The sequence below is a fragment of the Stegastes partitus genome, unplaced genomic scaffold (assembly GCF_000690725.1).
Source record: "Stegastes partitus isolate 25-593 unplaced genomic scaffold, Stegastes_partitus-1.0.2 Scaffold1839, whole genome shotgun sequence".
Lineage (NCBI taxonomy): Eukaryota > Metazoa > Chordata > Actinopteri > Pomacentridae > Stegastes > Stegastes partitus.
Genome location: NW_007579570.1, coordinates 25,961 through 45,317, shown reverse-complemented (window position 1 = coordinate 45,317; position 19,357 = coordinate 25,961). Strand labels below are relative to the sequence as shown.

Here is a 19,357-nt window from a genome sequence, read left to right as displayed (position 1 = left end):
ACTTGGTGATTCTAAATTGTCTGTAGGTGTGAATGTGGGGGTGCTTGGTTATGTGGTTCTAAGTGTAGCCCTGTGATAGACTGGTGACCTGTCCAGGGTGTCTCCTGCCTTCACCCTGAGTCAGCTGGAATAGACTCCAGCCCCCCATGACCCTAGTGAGGATTAAGCGGTGTATAGATGATGGATGGATGGATGTTGGAACCAGAAACTGATTCTGAATCAGAATGATGAGCAGGAAGACTCATACTTCAAGTCGACAGGATTCTGTTCTTTAGTTTTGTTCCATATGAAACTCTGGAAGTCTGAAGCAGTTCATTACAGTTTCAAAGTGGAAATACTCAGCTCTGGTGTTGACTTTGATGCCACTCGTGATGTGTCTTCTAACATATATAAAACACATGGACATGTTAACAAGGTAATTACCTAATTTTGTCTTGACTGGAGGGCGTCTTTGATGTAAAGCTGAAAAAAACCTAAACTCTGCAGAATTTCAGCTTGAATTCTGCGTACTGATCTGAATCCCTCTACTCGAGCTGCTTAGATCAATTTTCCACTGTTCTTTCCAAAACCTCTGTGACACTGTTTGGCTTTCGGTTGTCCATAATTGTCTGTGATCATCCAACGGAAACCAACTTGTGGTTTTTGTTTTTCTGGTATTTCCTACATGTCGGGACGGATTTGTTGCTGCACCTGCCACCGCAACAGTCCTGCATGTTGTTTTTGTGCACTGTCTCCAGAACGTAGTGCATCTGCGATACCTTCATTTCCCAAAGAAGAATAAGTACTTTTTAGCTTTTCACAATGTTGGCGTCGACTTTGTACCAAATCTTTAGTTCTTGTAACATCCCTACTGCAAGAAATGTTCTGCAGGTAGCGAGGAATGTGCCATTAAACCATCAGCTCAGACTAAAAACACAGAACGTTACAGGTACTTTAAACCACAAGTAGCCTCTGTGATATGCCTAATATACCTTTAAATCAGCAATGCACCCAACAGAACTTTTTTGTTTTTTAAGTCTTCGGATTTGTTTGCATTCCATTTCAGTAGAAAACGCCAGTGTTTAGAGTTCACGGGTGAAATTTAAGGAATCATTTCCTTCTCGGTCACCGTCTCCTGCTGACCGTGCAGCCGTGGAATGACTGAATGGGTCAAGAGGAAATACCACGGTTCTGAAGGCCATGTTCCCAGTTTGGTATGTGCACCTGGACGAGAGAACGCGAAACAGACAAAGAAAGAGGAAAAAGAAGGATGTTGAGATAATGAGACGGGAGGTAGAAAAGAACGAGGAGAGGAGGTGGATGAAGAAATGTCGGCGTGGAGCCGTTATCTGGACGCATTCTTTATATATTTCTCATATCCTTTTAAGGCCCGTTGGCTCGAATCGAGCTCCTTCGAGTAACGGAGATGAGTTCGACAATAACAAACCTCAAGTAAAAGCTTTTTAACATCTGGGAAGAGAGCGGCAGCAGAGGGAAAAGATGTTTATCCTGCGAGGACGCTGCCTTTTATATGTGCTGTTTCCCCATTAACGTTTTATTAAATAACACGGAGAGAGGCATGTGACAAGATGGCCGATTGAACGAGTAGACTGGACCGTGTGCACTGATGCATCAGAATGAACCAGATCCAGGAAAAGCTGCTATAAATATATTACTGAAGTCTGAAGCCCTGACATGTTTGCTGTGGTTATAAATGTCTCAGAAGATATTCATGTATTTGTACGATAGAGGAGAAAAGTGACGTCACTGTTACGTTGAGCTAATTGTTAGCATAAAGACCAAACTGGACAAAAACGGTTAAACTCTGTGAACCACAACTTGTCATTTTTAAAAACGTACAAGATACGACATCTGAGCTGAGCTTCAGAGATGATGTTAATTTTCTGACCTTTACACAAAGCTAGGATAACACTTTCCCAGTCTTTGAGCTAAGCTAAGCTAAGCTAAGCTAAGCTAACTAGCTGCGTCCTACCTTCATGTTTCCTCTACGGATACAATTTGTGGAAAGTAACTAAGTACAATTACTCAAGTACTGAACTAATTTTGATATACTTTACATGAGTATTTGACTTTTTGCTACTTCATATTTCTACTTCACTACATTTCAGAGGGAAATATTGTACTTTTTTCCGACAGCTTTAGCTACGTATTGAAAAAAGATTTGTACACAGCAAATAATAGAACAAGCTTTAAAAATACAACAAATTACTGAAGAGGAAACCAGCTTCCGACCTTTTTGGCTTCTTCCAAAAAGCAGCGTGTCGTCGTGTCACATTTTAGATGTTTATAAGTTGTTAACAAAACCAACAAATATTGATTTTGTAAAATTCTCACATGGTTTTATTACAATATTAGTTTAAATGATTCAATATCTCAGCAACAAATGAAAGATTAGAGACAAACTGAGAACAGATTTGTGTACAAGAGCTTTGTTTTGTCTTCTTTCCTCTCTATTAATCATGTTTGGAGACCTCACATCTGCTGTTTCTTTATATAAAACTGTACACAAGTAGTTTAAACCTGCAGCAACAGTGAGAAGCTGCTGCAACACTCTTACTTCACTATTGATAACCAATATGATAATATATCAGCCAGAGGGACCAAACCAGAACTTTCACTTTAGTACTTTGTTTTCCTGCTAAACTTATGTACTTTTACTTTTTTCATGCAGGACTTTTGCTTATAAACGAGGCCAAATGGGCATCTTATATAGGTCAGCTGTTAATGTTGGTCTAGTTCAATGCTTTTTATTATAAAAATGCATATTTTATCACAGAAGATGGGCGGCATTCCCTTTTAAAGAGTGTTATTCACTTTGTCTGTTGGTTTAATGTCTTCTAGGAGTCATTGTTGTTTGATATAAATGCTGAATTGTTGGATCTGGATCTGCTCGGTCGATGACTAGCTTAATAGATATGACGTTCTATTATGCCTTGTGTACAGAGCAAAACATAACAAACCATTCTGAGCACTTAGTTTAATGTAAATCAGCTGTATTTCATCCACGTTCAGCCTCCTGACATTCATTTTTTCTGAAATTCGCTCCAGCAGCTCCATAATAAATAAAAAAAGAAGTTTTACTCCATCCCTGATTTGATCCGATAATTGCACTTCATTTAAAGCAAAAGAGGCCGACTAATGAAGGAGTTCTCAATAGGACTTTTTGAAAGCGGATGCCATCGGTATGCAAATGCCGGCGTGATTCAGTGGATGTGCACAGAAGAGAAGAAAAATGACGGATCAAGAGAGACAATCGGAGACGCTAAATGAGATCCAGCCAAGGTCGTCTGCCTGAAACATCAGAGTCTTGTTTTCTGCAGGAAGTCAACAGAGTCTCAGGTTGTTTTAAACGGCGTGCAGAAGACGCCTCAGATCTCACATGGCACATACATTATGTTGTGTAAACGCTTTAAAAGCTGACGTGCACGCGGCTAACGTCTGTATATACAACATGCTGCAGCTGCATCTGCACACACAGATTCGTCTCAGTCGGCCAACTTTATCATTTCAGCTGCCTGGAAAAATCCTTCTCCTCCCTCCCTGTTCGGTCCTGATTCACTTCTCTTTCTCTCTGTGGAAATTGAAGGCTTTCGGCTTGTCATGGACCCGCTAACATCATATTACGGCGGCCAACTTCCTCCGCTCAGCCTCTCATCTCCTCTTAAGACCGGCTTTGTGTCTCAAACACAGTATGAGAGGAGGTTTCTTTAGTTCTCTGCTGGCCGGGCACCTAAAAATAGGTCTTTTTAGGTTTTCCAACATGGATTCCACACACAGGGATACGTTGATAGCGATCCGGAAATTAGAGGCTGCGAGTCCAAGGTCAGAGAGTCCGGATCAGTCGGTCCCACACGAGGAAATACCGAAAAACCAGCATCGATCAGGGAGCTTTACAGACTTATTTTGTGTTCTTCAACCTGCCAGCGTGTTTTAAAAGAGTGTTGTCTGGATTTTCAACTTTCAGCGGCCCTTGAACTACTCGTCTATGATTTGCCACTGTTTCAGCAAACTGAACCAAATCTAAGGTCAAAGTCGTGGCGTTTCTTCAAAATCACTTTATTCTGCGTCTCACTTACAAATTTGACAAAGTTAATCATTTGTTCCGACGAGGATCGTGGCTGTGGTTGGTCCTGTGACACTTCACAGACTTCTTGTTGTGTTTCTTAAACCCTCTGACCTCAGAAACCTGCCAGTTGTGTACTTAAAAATCACCAAAACGACACCATTTATCAAGAGATTTTACGCTTCTAGACAGTCCTTGTAGTAGTTAATATACCAATCCTTTAAAAAGTTAAACCAAAAGGTCAAAATCATTCATAATTACTTTATTCTGCACGTCTCGTTTATAAATTTGCCAAAAATATATCATTAGTTCTAATAAGATTCTGTAAAAAACACTCCTCTTCTTCTCTTTTGTGATGTTGTTTGTTTCTTTTTTTTCATCATGTTTTTTGTAATAATTAATTAATTAATTTCTTTGGCGTTTTTTTTGCTAAAAATTTTGCGGCACCGGTTGAAAATTCTCCGTTAGTTTTTATTTTTAAAAACTGGATTCCCCTTTTTTTTCTAATATTAATAACATTAAAGCACTTTTAAATTGTGTGTGTAATATTTTACAATTTTTGTAAAATTAATTTAATTTATTTACAACATTATACTTTTTTTTTTTTGCCTAAAGGCCTTTTTTCGTTTTTTTTTTTCTTCCTGCCATGGGTGTACTGTTACCGTAGAAGTTGCAGGACTTTGTGAAAAATGAGCCCACAGTGAATAAAAATGTGACAGGAGCAAAAATTTCTCGATGTTCAGAGGGTTTTCATGCCTTAAAATCCTCTAAACGTTCATAAATACCCTCACTGATGATCTGTGACTGAGCAGGTCGACTTCAGGAGCAGGAATGCGCGACAGAAAACAAAAAATTTCATTCATAAACACAGCTCAGCGCTAACAGGCCTCACATGACTCGGGTTTTTTTACTATGTACTTACAGTTAAGGTTTGTTCGAGCCCAGTGGAAAAGTCTCTACCGAGCTGTAATCGTGTTATCTAAGAGACGAGGCATTACCAGATTTCCTCAACTAGTCGCACTGAAGCTGGATTCCTGCAGTGTTTAACTTACAAACGGTCAAATATTTCTGCTCCACGCCGTCTTCCTCTGAGCTCTCGGCCTGTTTGTGCTGCTCAGACGCTGTGAGCTCTTTGCTCTGCGGATCTAATTGCTGCTGTAATGCAATCAGGCCGATATTAGCCGTGTTTAGCTGCTGGTGCACAACAATTAGGACTGGAGTGGAGTGGATTTGTTTAGTCCAATGCGGGACCTGCTAGATTAGATTATTCCTTTTCAGATAGACGAGGCTGTAAGCAGAGATACCGTGAATGGGTTTATTAACCGCATTAAAAGCTTAATTTCTGAGTCAAGGGAGAGGGGAGGGGGGGAGGATCTCGGTCAAACATAATGTCATTTGCATGTGACAGTAGCCAGTTAGTCAGCACCGTCAGCCCGTGGTGCAGCGATTCTGGTAACACTGGTTCCATTGAGGGATTAGGACTCAACTTGATTAGATTTGCTTTACGTCAGAAGGACAGAAACCCCGCCGACAAAGTCAAGCCGGAGTCAGACCAGCTCGCTTCTTTGGCCGAGTGTTGCAGCTTTTTTCCTCAGAGCTTTGAGTTCCTACCTGGACGCCGTTGAGTCCAAAGTCAGGTTTGGACGCCGTTCTGTCGGGCCGGGCTTAACTGGCAGCAGATGGCACTGAAGAAGAAGAAGAAGAAGAAGACGAAGAAGAAGACGAAGAAGACGAAGAAGATTTTTATAACCACACTTTATTTCGGTGTGCAGGGACAATGTGCACTGTTAAAAATGTACTTGGTTTTCACATGAATACAGATTTATCAATATTTATAAAAAAAATACCATATATAAATAAATAAATAAATAGATCAATCAATCATTCTCTTAATATGTCAGTAAAAACCAGTTCATCATTTAAAGAAGAAGAAGAAGAAGATTGTGGTCACAGTCCAATATGGACGCCTTCGTGTCGGCGTGCGTGTTCTGTGTATGTGGGTGTTAATGAGGTTATTTCTCCTGTCTAATAAAAGGCAAACCCCCGCTGGTCTGGATGCCTCGACGTGCTAATCCATTGTTATGTAATGAGGCTGATGCACACACACACACACACACACACACACACACACACACACACACACACACACACACACTCATGCACACACTCATGGACTTCTAAATAAAGCTAATGATGTGCCTGAGAGTGTTTACACTGCATGAAATGAGTTAATAAACTATCGTGGAACGGTGCGATCTGGAATAAAAGAATAGACGATCCCGAGCAGACGAATGAAGGCGTTGCCGTGGTTTGACATTTTGGAGATCCACAAAATGATGTATGTCAGAATATTAAACGGTGCTGCTGCGTGGTGAACATGGCGGTGAAATATGGTTTATGAGAACTGGTCGGGTTTATACGGTTCTTCACGCCTTCTTTAATGTAGAGCTGCTTTAAAATGTGTATTATTGGCTGAAGGAGGCTTGTTGCTCCGTCTCACTCATCTGAAGAATATTAGAAAGTACTCTTGGTCGCTGTTTGTGTAATGAGAGGACAGACTCAACATGTTTTATAATCGTGGATCCGTGTGGTGTTGATCTCAAAGCAGCCGGTTTATTTAGTGTATTTTAACTATGCAACAAAAAAAAAGATAAAATTCATACGTCTGCTGAGTTAAACTCTTCGAGACCTTTTTTCTGTTCATGTGTCGAGGCATTTTGTTTATTTATAGCACAGAAAACACAAAAACTGAACAATTTATTGATTTACTTCAAGCTAAAATCACATTTGAAGCAATGAAATTAGACTGCAATGTCGAATATACATGAAGCAGCACATCTGAACTAGAATTTAATCTGCTATGTCCATGGTTTTACACATTCAGGCCTCCTCCATGTGTGACAGTTAAACTTTTACTGGTGTCTGATGTGGCAAAACCTCCGTCACATGTTTTGAATCTGTTCACATGCAACTCATGTTTAAAATGTACAGCGTCTCCTGCAGCCGTAACAGGATAAAATGGGATGTTTGTTGTTGTTTTTATGCTTGATGCAGATATTTAGAGAAACAAGGCCGCTGATGGTAGAGCAGATGTCTCACTGTTGTACTGATTAAATACATAAATGTAATGATAATAACAAGAGACACACATTTCTGAACTTAAATGAGCATTTAATTTGTTATCTTCACTGTTCGCTTAGCAGACGTCAGATGCTTCTGTCTCCTGCTCAGTGAGACTTTAGTTTCTCATTTTCCTACTTTAACCATAAACTTATTTGGATTAGAAGCTGGACTTCACACCACCCATTAGCTGCAGATCCACAGTCGCTGGTGCTGATCGACCCAACATAGACCCTGTTATTTATCCCATCAGCTGATGCAGAGCCATTGATCGGCAGGTTTTTCCTCAAAATCAACCCAAAAAAAATCCACAAATCGATCACCACTCTGAGCCATTAGGGACTCGGTGGACCAAATATTACCTCCATGTTTAAAAAGAAAGAACTGGATTTCAATTTCAAAAGGATTTGAAGACTTTATTAGCTTCACTTTCACTGTATAAACCCCAGACTGAGTTCACATGACCCACTCACATTGTGTGGAACTACTCTGATTTCATTTTTAGATGATTAATTAAATAGTTTGACTAATTGTAAACTGTGGAATCAGCGTGCAAATGTTAGAAAATTAATGGGAAAACACCTGAAACGCTCTTTATTTGATGACAGAACATGAGGGTCTGCTGGATTTCTTTTCTCTTCTTGTTTAAAAAGCCTCTCCGGCCTTTTGTTTGTTTGCTTCGTGTGTTGGAGTGAGAACATAATTCCACTAAACTCTCGTCTTCGGGTTGCGAACGTCGCCGCTGAAGAGGCCTCTGTGTTTACTGTACGCCTGTTTTCCCTTTTGTCTCTCGTCTTCGTCTCCATATTCTCGTGTTTATCTAACCGACTCTTCTTTCCTTTCATGCTGCTCTTTCCCACAACCCCTCTGCCTGACCTCCTCCCTCCTCTCCTCTCCTCTTCGCTCTTTTATTTACGTGATCTTCGCTCATCCCCACATCTGCAACTTTCTCTGTCTTTGCAAATCCACTCTCCTGCCCGTCTTCCCTCCGTCCTCTCCGTCCCCCCGCTGCCTCTCCGGCCTTCTCGTAGATGAAGCGGAGGATGCCGCCGTGGGGATCCGGCTTCGGAAGTGGGAACAGGTCAGTGGCTTTGACCCCTGACCCCCTGACCTCCGACCTTAAAAACAACAATTTTCTCACATTTTCCAGGCTTTCACCAACTCGTACAGTCGACCTTCAACACAACAATTTAGCTTTCAGGGAAATACACTCATTAACTTTCCTGCCCAGACGAAACATTTAGGTTTCTGACAAACAGTCGCGTTTAATGTTTGGCAATCTTGTCGCAAGTTTGCAGCAAGATTATGGTTTCATATGCAAATTAGATTTGTGGAAAGCTTGCAGTGGACTTCCTGCTTACTCGGCTTTACTGGAAAACTTTACTGGAAAACTTCATCCATTAGCTAAACCCACTTGATCCTCTGGAGGGTCACAGGGAGGCTGAATTCTGTCCCAGATGACAACAAACAAGTAGTATGAGACATTCATAGACTGTATCGACCCTGAAGAGGCCTCCAGTTCATTGCATGGTCAGCATACATCCATAGATACTGTGGGAGGAGCAGGAACAGCAGCCAGGTATGAAAAAGGTGCAACGAAAAATCAGTCTTACTCTTAAAAACTGCATGAAATGTGAATTTTGCAGCAAACTAGCCATAAATTTTCCACATAGTTAGTCAGAAGTCCACAGCTAGTTTACCACAAATCTAATTTTCATGTGAAAATGTGGGAAAATATGTCAGATTTGTAGCAACACTGCTAAAGTTTAAAGGGCCTTTCACACAGGACACGGGATGCACTGCTAGCACAATAAGCAGAGTTTCTAAAACTTCCAATGGGGCGACTTCCTTTAAAGCAGGAAGCTTTTAGTTTGGTGTAAATGCTTGAGCAGTGAAGATGTATTCGTCCCATGTTAAGAAGCAAGAGTTACCACTGGCCTTGTTGGTAAGAGGAAGAAGAGGAAGCAGCAAACTAAACCGTGGCTGAATTAAACCCTCAGTTGAATCTTGTCTGTGAAGGTTCTCAGTCATCCAGGTCATGGTTCTTCTCGTAGGTTAATCGTAGCAACTGGACTTGCTTGAGTGTCTTGAAGACGTTCCACTTCTCATCTAAGAGGCTTCATCAGGTCTGACTGACTAGTTGGGAGTTCCAGATACCTTACTATTTTGTAGGAGCCATTAACACCTGAGTTTGGGGGTTTGTTGCTCCTCCCCCTCGTTATTAGTGGTTAGGACTCCCCACAGTGGGGTTCAACGTCTGTGTTTGTTTCAGGTGAATCATATCACTTGGAAAAATCTCTCATGCTCAGCACCAGCTTTTCCTCCACTTTTTCCCTCCATGCTGCAGGAGATGCCTCATTTTTATTGGTCATACAGAAAAGGGTTAAACATACTGAACATGTTTGCAACCTCATCTCAAAGCCATTGAAATAAATGAGCTGCATCCTGTATGAAAGGCCCAATATCTGCTAGAAAACTAGAAATAATACCAGTAATAGTACCCGGAATGTGGAAGACCCCTCTAGTGAAGTTTCTTACCTTCTTAATGCGTCCATTTGGTGTTCTTTATGTGCTGTAGATATCATGACAACGCCATGACTGGTCATTATTGCTGCTGAAGTATGTTCCCCAAACATCTGGATACTCTGGTTTGTAGGACGGAGTGTCTCTGTAGCACCACGATGCTTCATTTAAAATAATATCAACACATTTAATCTTTACCAGAACACTACAGCTCCTTTAGTTTTATTATTCCACATGTCCATTGTGATTTTAAATTACTTCGGTGATTACTACAGAGCTGTGACGTTGAGTTTTCCTGCAGGAAGTCAAACTTCACCAGGATTCATTTCTTTTTTCCTAAATACGAGGCTAACATCAGCCTCGTCCATCTCCCTCTGTGGCTCTTCCCTGTTTCACTTCGTTCATAGACGACGTCTGTGTTTGTTTCTGTCTGTATCTGTTTCCTGGAGATGTTATTAAGGCTCCTGAGTCGATGTGTTTGTGATGAACTCTTGGCTCTACTGTGTCTCTGTGGCAGCGCACAGGAAATGGAAACACAACAGCACCATGTGTTGTGTTTACGACCACGAGATGCAATATTCCAAATATTAAAGCGATCCAGATACCACAGCTTCACCGACTCCTGTGGATCGGTTCATCTCAGCGGTTTCTGCTGATAAAAATAATAAAAAAAAAAAATCTGGAAACGAATCGGTGACGATGATTCTCGCGACTTTAACGAGAGTTTAGATGCTGATAGTAGCCGCTGGTTACATAATGGTAAAACTGACGACAGACTCTCAGCGCGTCAACAAACGCTGTGGAATGTACCATCTGTTTCTATCATACACAACTCACTGTAAACACAGTTGACAAGAAGTTCTCCAGTCGCTTCCTTAATGGAGAGAAGGAGGCCGATCGCGCCGACGGCAAACATGGAAAACACGGACGTCATGCCGAACGGGTTCTGGATCATATTAAACATGATGTAGTTTGTGTTTTGTAAGACAAAAAACTAACCGTGCAGCGTTTTCCTGGAGCTTTTAACCATTATCTTCATGAGCAGTTGACGTCTGTTGATAGAGAATCTTATCGCATGTTGGTGCACAATTAAGTAAACGATGTTTGTGGTTTGACTTATCTCAGGGTTTCAGTTGAGCGACAAGAGGAATAGAATTAGTTTTAATGTTATTACTAGATATTAGTTAGTTTACACCTGGAATAATGAAAAGTTCTCAGGGCAGAAACTGTTTTTTCTCAGTGTTATAGAAAGACCAAAATATCTTACAAACCATAAAACATGGTCAGTCTTTTGTTCTTCTTCTGCCACCTTTCCACTACTTTCAGGATCATCTTACACGCCTTCCTCCGTTTAAGAAAAATTGTAAATTCTGTCGACAAAACAGTGGCTTTACCAAAAAAATCTCTGTCCAGATGAGAACGCAAAAATGCTCCAGCAAGCATGCAGGTCGGCCGACATCATCGCCGAATTATTTCATCTGTTTTGTGATCTTTAAACCAAAAAAACTATATTACTTCAAGTAATACTGGACGCAGCAGATGCAGAAGCTTGAGTTTACAGATGTGAGTTGATTTTCCCAAAGTTTACGTTCAGAGTTTTTTAAAATCTTCAATTTAGAAGCATCTGAAAAAAATCTAAAAAGTAGTTTGTGTGTGGATAAGAGGCCCAGATGTATTAAAATCCTCCAAATAATCATCTTATTTTGAACAAGGCCTCAATTTTTGTGTCACTTGCATTTATTTTCTATCATTTCCAAACAAGCGTGTTCTTCAAAAATGCATCGAGTTTAGTTTATTTTCAATAAATTCTATTACAGATTAGTCTGACGTTTTGCACATTAAAGTAATTAACAAGGTTCTTGGAAACTCCACAGGATTCCTCCTCTGGGAACCGTGAACGTCTTCACTAAGTTTCATGGCGATGCGTCCAGTGTTTGTTGAGATATCTCAGTCCGAAGCGGCGGCCCGACAAACTGACCTCCACATGTTCTGCCAACGCGCCAAGATTAATGGTGACATCGCCGCAATTAACTCTGAGATATTAATTTACGGAAAACCACATCAGCAGTGACTCAGCTTCCTGCCAAACTGCACAGGAAATCCTGTGCACGCTGCTCGGCGCATCGCTAATTAGATCTGAGACTAGAATAGGGAGTCGTGTGGAAGTCGGCGAATTAATGGTCCCTCTGTTTGACAGCTCAGTTAACCGGAGCTGCAAACTCACGTGGCCTCAAAGTCTGAAGTCGTGAAATGAGTGATTGGAAACCTCCGAAGAAGCCGAATGACTTTTAAACGGCGTCTTCTCACACAGCGAAGGTTCACTTAGCGGCCAGAATGCGACGCTCGCCGAGAGAAATAACAAGATACCAGTTTGCGATGTGATTCCTCGTCTGTTTGAGTTTGTGTTGGAGGTTGCCGGGCATCTGCTGCTGGCAACAAGTGAACGCTCGAGTTCAGAGAAAAACGACGGCGGAGCAAAACCCTGGAAACATAGCAGAGATGCTTCTGCTGAGACTGTTTGGATTGTGGAGACGGGTCGGACTGGATGAGGTGCAACAGATTGGATTGAAACACAAGATTAAACAGCAAATTGAAGTGCAGCGAAGACAGACTGCACATGTTCGGCTTTTAAGTGATGAGTAAATAAATCAGCGTTAATGCACCGAGAGGCTTATATAACAGGGTTTAAGTTGGACTCGGTTTAGGTTCAGCCCTTTTGTGATTTCTTCCGTCCTTTCAAACAGTTTTACTCTCGGTCACGACGCTCCCAAGCAGCACTTTAATCACTTTAACATCCATCCAGGCTGATCACATTGCAGGTGGTGGCTGTCGCATGAGCAAAATAAAGACACAGGCAGGTTTAAACAGTGTTTTACAATGTTTACCAAATTCTGTTGTCCAAAAATCAACTGCAAGAAGCTCAAAAGTTTAGATTTTTGAGTTAATTTCATTTTTTTAAATAAACCAGTTAATGACTAAACATCCAGCCTCACTTTGACCTTTTTTCCTGGATCTCATCAGCGACTTATTATCATTAAATTACGAGCATCGGCGACTCATGATTTCTGTCTCCTCGCAGCAGCGACGGCGCTGCCATGGCATCGGGACCTCCAGACGTGACGACCAATCAGGAGCCTGCTGAGGTCCAGGAAGAGTGCTCAGGTAAGGGTTTGATTAAATGTTTGCCTCGTGCTTGATTGGATGTCATTAAAACCTATTCAGAGTGGATTACTTCACTGAAAAAAGGGTTTTGCATGTTTTAGCCTTTTCTTAAATTGTGGGTTTAAAAGGTCACTTAGTATGCAGCGAGTGTGAAAATAGGATTTTATGTTAATATTTCATTCTAGCAGTTCCTCTGCAGCAGATAGTGTAGATAACTGTGGTTATTGAATTAAATCTTTAGGATGTAAGTCCCATTTATTCTGTGCAGCTGCTTTAGTCCAGTCTGTGATCAAAGAGACAAAAGTTTATTCATCATGACGGTCAGACAGCTCGCTGAGCTTCTTTGCAAAAATATATATATATATGATTTGATGATTTAAATGTTAAAGTTAGAGACACCACAGATGACTTTTACAATCTTGTGTTTCCAGTTACATCCTGAGGCACAGGAAAGTTTGGACATTTGAGCAGAATATATCTGATTTGATTTAATTTTGATATCTGTGTGCTACGAAGCCTTGCTAAACTGTACAAAGACAAAGTTTGTGGTCTTTCTTTGCTTTTTTTTGCTTTTATTTTGGTAACTTCAAACTGCTTACAATTCAAGCTTTTGAATTTCATGCTTTTATTTTGTATTTTTGTTTGAAAGAAGCCCAAAAGTTTTTTAAAAATCTAAATGATGCATGAATAAAGTAATAATATAGAAACTTTTAATTTGTCACAGTTTTGTTTTTTGTTTTTTTACTCATTCATTCATCAGTCAGACCTGTACATGTTAGAAGAGGGGAAAAGGTGACAACATGCTCACTCCAAAGATTATTTAATTTATTTTAGAACACAGATAAATCCTTCGGAGAGATAAATTTATAACGAGAAGAAAACATTTTCTTTCAATAGTCACTTGTGCTTTATTGAATTTTGATTATTTCAACCACAATAGCAGCAAACTCCAATGATTCAATTTGTTAATTTATTCCTCGAGCCGATTACAGCAGAACAAAGATCTAATTGGCTCCAGAAATGTCACGTATTGACTTTCTAACGAGGCTGATGAAGGAGACGATCTCAAAGCAGCGACTGATGATGTTAAATGATAAAACCCTTCAGACACTCTTAAACATGAGTGACCTTGTTGACAACAAACGATCATCTGCATTTGTTTACAGACCGTTACGTTACCAGGAACTAACTGGTGCATGTTTTCCAAATCTCTGAGATCTCCTTCAGTAGCACAAAAATAGCCGGTGCTGATACTGACACTGTGAACTCAGAGGTTCCTTCTGCCTAATGTGAAAATAATCAGTTGTGAAGATGGTGCATGAACTTCTAAATCTCTGTGCAGCTGGTGGCAGGAAATGAAGCAACACACGAGGCTGTCCTCGTCTATCGCTCACATACAGACACAGTGAATGCAGATGGACAGCAGCACATATGGGAAAAGGGAAGACGTGCATCAGGAGGTCAGAGGAATATGTGTGGGGGTGTGGGAACTGTAGATTTGGGGATTTTTGGCCATGTTTTAGTCTGGGGTCCAGAGTTGGCCCTCTTGAACTAGTTTGTTGGGTCACGGCTGTCGACTTCTACGGCAGAGTTCACGGAAGCACAAATGGAGGCTTTGTGTGGGTTTGAACATCAAACTTCATTCTCTGGTTGCTCCGATAGCTCACCTGGTTGATCGGACACACCATGTATCCAGGTTCTAGTCCCTATCACAGCAGCTGGAGTTTGATTCACAGTTTGTTGCCTGTTTCTGCCTCTTTCTGCTCCACTATTTCCTGCCTGACCCTCACTCCTCCAATGCTCCTGTAGAACCAACTTTAGACTCATTTTTGGGGGAGATACTTCGAGGTTGGTACGTCTGAGTGACCTGTGTAGAGCTCAACTGGTTCACTAAGACCTGCACACTTTAGAGAAGTTAAAAAGATGACGCAGTATGATTTAATACACAACTACAGTGCTGCCCACTTTATAGAATATCCTGTTTATAATCATAAAATATCGAAGTCCCTGATCATTTCCTCTATAACTTCCAGTAAAACAGCCCGTTTACTGTCACAGAATAACGTCATAATCCGGGTTTGTGTCATAACGAAATTCCCAGAAATTGATTCCAGGAATAACTTTTTCCTGTTTGAAGTCATGGTCGACCGATCGTTCCGGCTCACGGGCCGAGCGTCGGTCATGCGTGGTGGATCATCACACCCCGGTCAGCTGCGGAAGGTGTTGTGTTGGTTTATTTGTCAGTTACCTGCTCATCTGAGATCTGATAACTGAGTTATTCAATGTCTGATGTTAATTAGGGTGCATCAGAGAGAATCGCGTGTTGTCACTCCTAACTGAACTGCTCAGCGAGTTAATCATGAGAAGTTAATCCTCTGATAAAAGGAAATAACTTTTATTGATGGGTGGCTTTAGTACCGACAAAGGTGAAGCAAAACCATAAAGCTCCGTTTGAATAAAAATGTGTTGATCTTCAAAGAAACTGTCCCTTTGATTTTGTGAAAACGTTCCCATTTTGGCTTAAAACCCCCATTTTTCATCACACAGACACAGTTTTCTCAGTGCTGTATCATTGCAGACACTTCAGTATGCTAATCTTGAAGCCCGCTTATTGGAATATCCCGGATATAGTCATAATTCCATCCTGGACCGAGGCTATGATAATAAACGGGCAGCACTGTACAACTTTAGAGTGTTTTGAAATCAGTCCACAACTAGAGGACAGCATGTTATTCTAATAATCACAGGTTTTATTGATTTTTGATTGAGCGAACGCCCCGTGTATCCAGGATATCGTCTGTATCACAATGGTTTGATTCCAGCTTGTGGTGATTTGTTGCACGTCACCGCCTCTCTGTTCCCTTATTTCCTGTCTCACTTCATCTTTCACTATAAATGCAAAAAGGCCACAATGATGTTTTATTTGCTAGTTTTACTTCTAGAACCTCTTTCAGGGCTGATTTGGGAGGAGATTCTTCTAGGTGGGTACCTCTAAGTGGCCCTGAAACATGGTGTGCATGGCTCAACACTGATTGGTTAAACTTGGGTAAAACAAACACTGATTGGTTAAACATACAGGATGACAAACACCATTTTTCTACCTTCTCGATGTCCTGGTTGAGGAGCAGCCTTTACCTCTCCAGCATCGCCACCAGAAACATAGACTTCTCTACATAGGCTGACATATAAAACCTCGTAACTACTATTCGTTATTGTTTTGGCGCTTGCACAGTTAACGTGGTGGTCGAGGCTTGTTGGGTTTTATGCAGATTGTGACTCAGTTCCTGTAAAAGTGAAGGCTACCTCACTCCCGCCTCAAGTTCCTGCAGTGAAAAGCCGCCTAATGTTAAATCTGAGATCAGTTCCGCTTCGTATTGACCTCAGCCAGCACTGAAACTCCCCGTTGCTGCTATTCTGAGTCTACAGTTAAATTGGCGACTTAGAGCGAGTCTATCAGAAAATTATAATATCTTACAATGAGCCCAGAGCTCCACTGACCTTCCAACTGAATCAACTCTCTATGAGCGCAGACCTTTCGCTTAATGGTGCATTGTGCCTAAAATAGCACAATAAATGGCACCGTCGGGTGGTGCTTCCCCTCGATAATTTCATCTCGGCCGTGCAGAAAGGCCTCTGAAGCTCCATCAAAAAAAGGCACGTTGGAAGCTCCTCAAGTGAACGCAGCAGTTCGCTTTGTGGTGTCGGACAAAAGAGAGGAGGGGAGAGTTTGCATCCAGCATTTCTGTGCAGACATTGGATGAAAGTTTACATTCGATGCGGTTTGCTTTAAGCTCGTATTTAGCGCTCCAAGACGGAAAAGAAACAGCTTGTGAGCGCAGTTTGGCTGTGACTTGTAGTTTTGTCGATGTAGCTCATAAAGCATCTCAAAAGAAAAAGATATATGATGTTTAACATGTTGTGACTCAGAAATGTTTTAACCCCGAGCACCGAGTGTAGATGCCAAACATTTTTCAGCTGTGATCCAACCAGAAAGCATATTTTTAGAGGAGAAGGAATGCTGAAGGATTCCCCGCAAGGACAAACATGACACAGCTCATCTAAAAGGAATGCATCTTTTTTTTTTTAAGTCTCTGCCAGAGCTTTTTTTTTATGGGTAGCCCAGGGATGTGAATTCTCAAAATAGTTTGATTACAGTTATTTTTCTCCTGGCAGCTCGTTTTTTGTTCTCCCCATGTCTCCATCTGTTTTTGCACCTCAGCGCTGTCCTGTCTCCGGGTTTGTCATGTGTTCATCCTCTGATCTTCACTTCACTTCCACTGATGCTGCCTTATTTTTTTTATTTTTATATCAATGAAGATGTCTCGGTGTAGAATCTCTGACTTCTCTGGTTAAGTGTTGCATATCTATGACACCGTTTGACTCACAGTGGACGACAACGGATCAAAATCACTGCAACAGAACCAAAGAAATCACCTTTTTCTGAGTTACAGGAATTCTTTTTCCTCATCAGAATCTTGTGACAGGTGACAAATTAAAGGAAAAAAATAGAAAAAGTACATTAGTGAGGTGTTTACGTGCCACCGGAACATCTTCAAAGCTACTTGATATTCATTCTCCAGGTTGTGGATTTTTTCTGAACATATTCCCTCATTTTGGTGTTTTGAGGATGGTGGTGGAGAGCATTGTCTAAATTCTGCCACAGTTGTTCAGTTGACATAAGATCCGTTGACCGTGAAGGCCATAACATATGAATCACATCATCTTCCCTTGTGTCCTGTGGATGAGGAGGTTGTATACCTGGACAATTTTGTTCCCCACTGGGACACAAACCCGCAACCTTCTTGCTGCGAGGCAACAGTGCTAACCAATTGCGCCACCCTGCAGCCCCATTTTCCATTCCCAGATACTGATATTACAGTGGATCTAAATGCAGATGTCACTTTTGTCACTGTTTTTATTAAATCAGCCGAGCAGCCTTTGTGACTGAAGCTCCTGCCATTTGTGCCCCAACACTGAACCCCATTTCAAAGTCTCGTAGATCTTTTCCTCTTGTCATCTTGATGCCAAATTGGACTTAAACATGTTGCACGTGCAGGTGTTAACTGCTAATTTGTGTGCTAAAAGAGCTGCATTGATTATGTTTCTACTTCAGGTTTTGCGTAGAATTTGTCAACAGCTTCTACATGACCTGCAGTGCAACTTGGCCTCAGCCATAGAAACTCCCATAATCCTCAGCTGTAGTTTGTGTATAGTTCTGGTAGTTAAGATAAGATGTGGTAAACATGATGCCTGTTCAAGTCAGTATGTTGGCATTGTATGGATTAGTCTTAAAACACAAGTAAAAGATCCACATGATCCTCTATAGGTGACTTTTTTTTTCTTTTTAAATTCAAACAAACCAGCAGCAGATAAATGTCTGGACAGTCCTGTTGCATGTGGGGCACATGGAGGACCGGCGGGCATTTTAACTTCTTGCTGAGCGCCTCGGCAACTTAAAGCAATGAAATCTGTTTGTAGCTGTTTAAGGAGTTATAAAAGAGCTGTTGAGTTTTCCACTGCGGCGCTAATGGAGGTGGACTCGCTGTGGGGGAGGATTTACAAGCAGGAGTTTGAGTGTTTGTGTACACGCTTCTGTCTCGGTGTGTGGTTCCTGGTGGACGGCCTACCTGCGTCTTTTACAGCCAGCGCAGGGCTAATTGCCGCGTAACCGCAGTTCATATTAGGGCAGTGTGTAAAGATGCCGTGAGTGTAATCTTCTCGTTAATAAAGCTCTGTGCAGTGAGTTGTAATGATGAATTTTTTTTTGTTTGTTTTTGGTTCTCTCAGGAAAAAAGAAGTCCAAGTTCCAGACGTTTAAAAAGTTCTTCGCCAGGAAGAAGAGAAAGGATCCGTCGGCCGCAGGAGCAGACGCAGCAGGACTTAAAGCCAGCCAGTCGAGCGACAATGTCAGCAAGGCGTCGGAGAACAACACGCTCACTCGGTCGGAGAAGGAGAAGGGCTCTGGGTAAGATCAGCCGACGGTAACTTACATTCGTCTGACATAATTACATACATGGACCGTAAACAGCTGTCAGCTGGACGGAGCTTCGTACGTATGTGTGGTTTATTGAAGAAATGGATCATTCTGCTTCTGAAAAGACAGAACGTCATGGAACAGATGCGCTTTAGATGAGCTGAAAAGTTCATTTCATGTATTTTTAGATTAACAAATATACACAGAAATCATAAAACTTTCTCTGAACGATGCGCTGAAATGGATGTGAACAAGTTACTTCTACTTCTAATAGTGTCACTGCATGTTTTTCCCACTTTACTTTACAAATACTTCATACTTTTTATTGCTGGCAACATCTTACCTGTAAAATGCTCAGACGTTCTCACCATGACAGTGGAAAAGCACTGAAAACGGTACTTACAGATTATAATGGAACCCCAAATCTGAAACCTGGGTTGGTCACGTTCCTTGTTTTGGTTCATTCAAACTGCAAGCTGACCTAATGTCGCTTCAGTGTTTGCTTTCATGTAACA

General features: G+C 41.3%; 1 protein-coding gene across 2 annotated transcripts in view; it reads left to right on the top strand.

Moving 5' to 3' along the window:
• LOC103372827 (probable serine/threonine-protein kinase kinX) overlaps positions 1–19,357 on the top strand; it is a 49,481-nt gene that overhangs the window by 8,859 nt on the left and 21,265 nt on the right. The window contains exons 1-3 of one of the 2 annotated variants that reach the window (XM_008302568.1): positions 8,221–8,264; positions 12,786–12,868; positions 18,656–18,833. In XM_008302568.1, the coding sequence (XP_008300790.1) occupies positions 8,227–8,264; positions 12,786–12,868; positions 18,656–18,833 (299 nt within the window). In that variant the 5' untranslated portion in view covers positions 8,221–8,226. Of the gene's footprint in view, positions 1–8,220; positions 8,265–12,785; positions 12,869–18,655; positions 18,834–19,357 lie in introns of those variants that run through there. The other variant, XM_008302569.1, reaches the window with a different exon arrangement.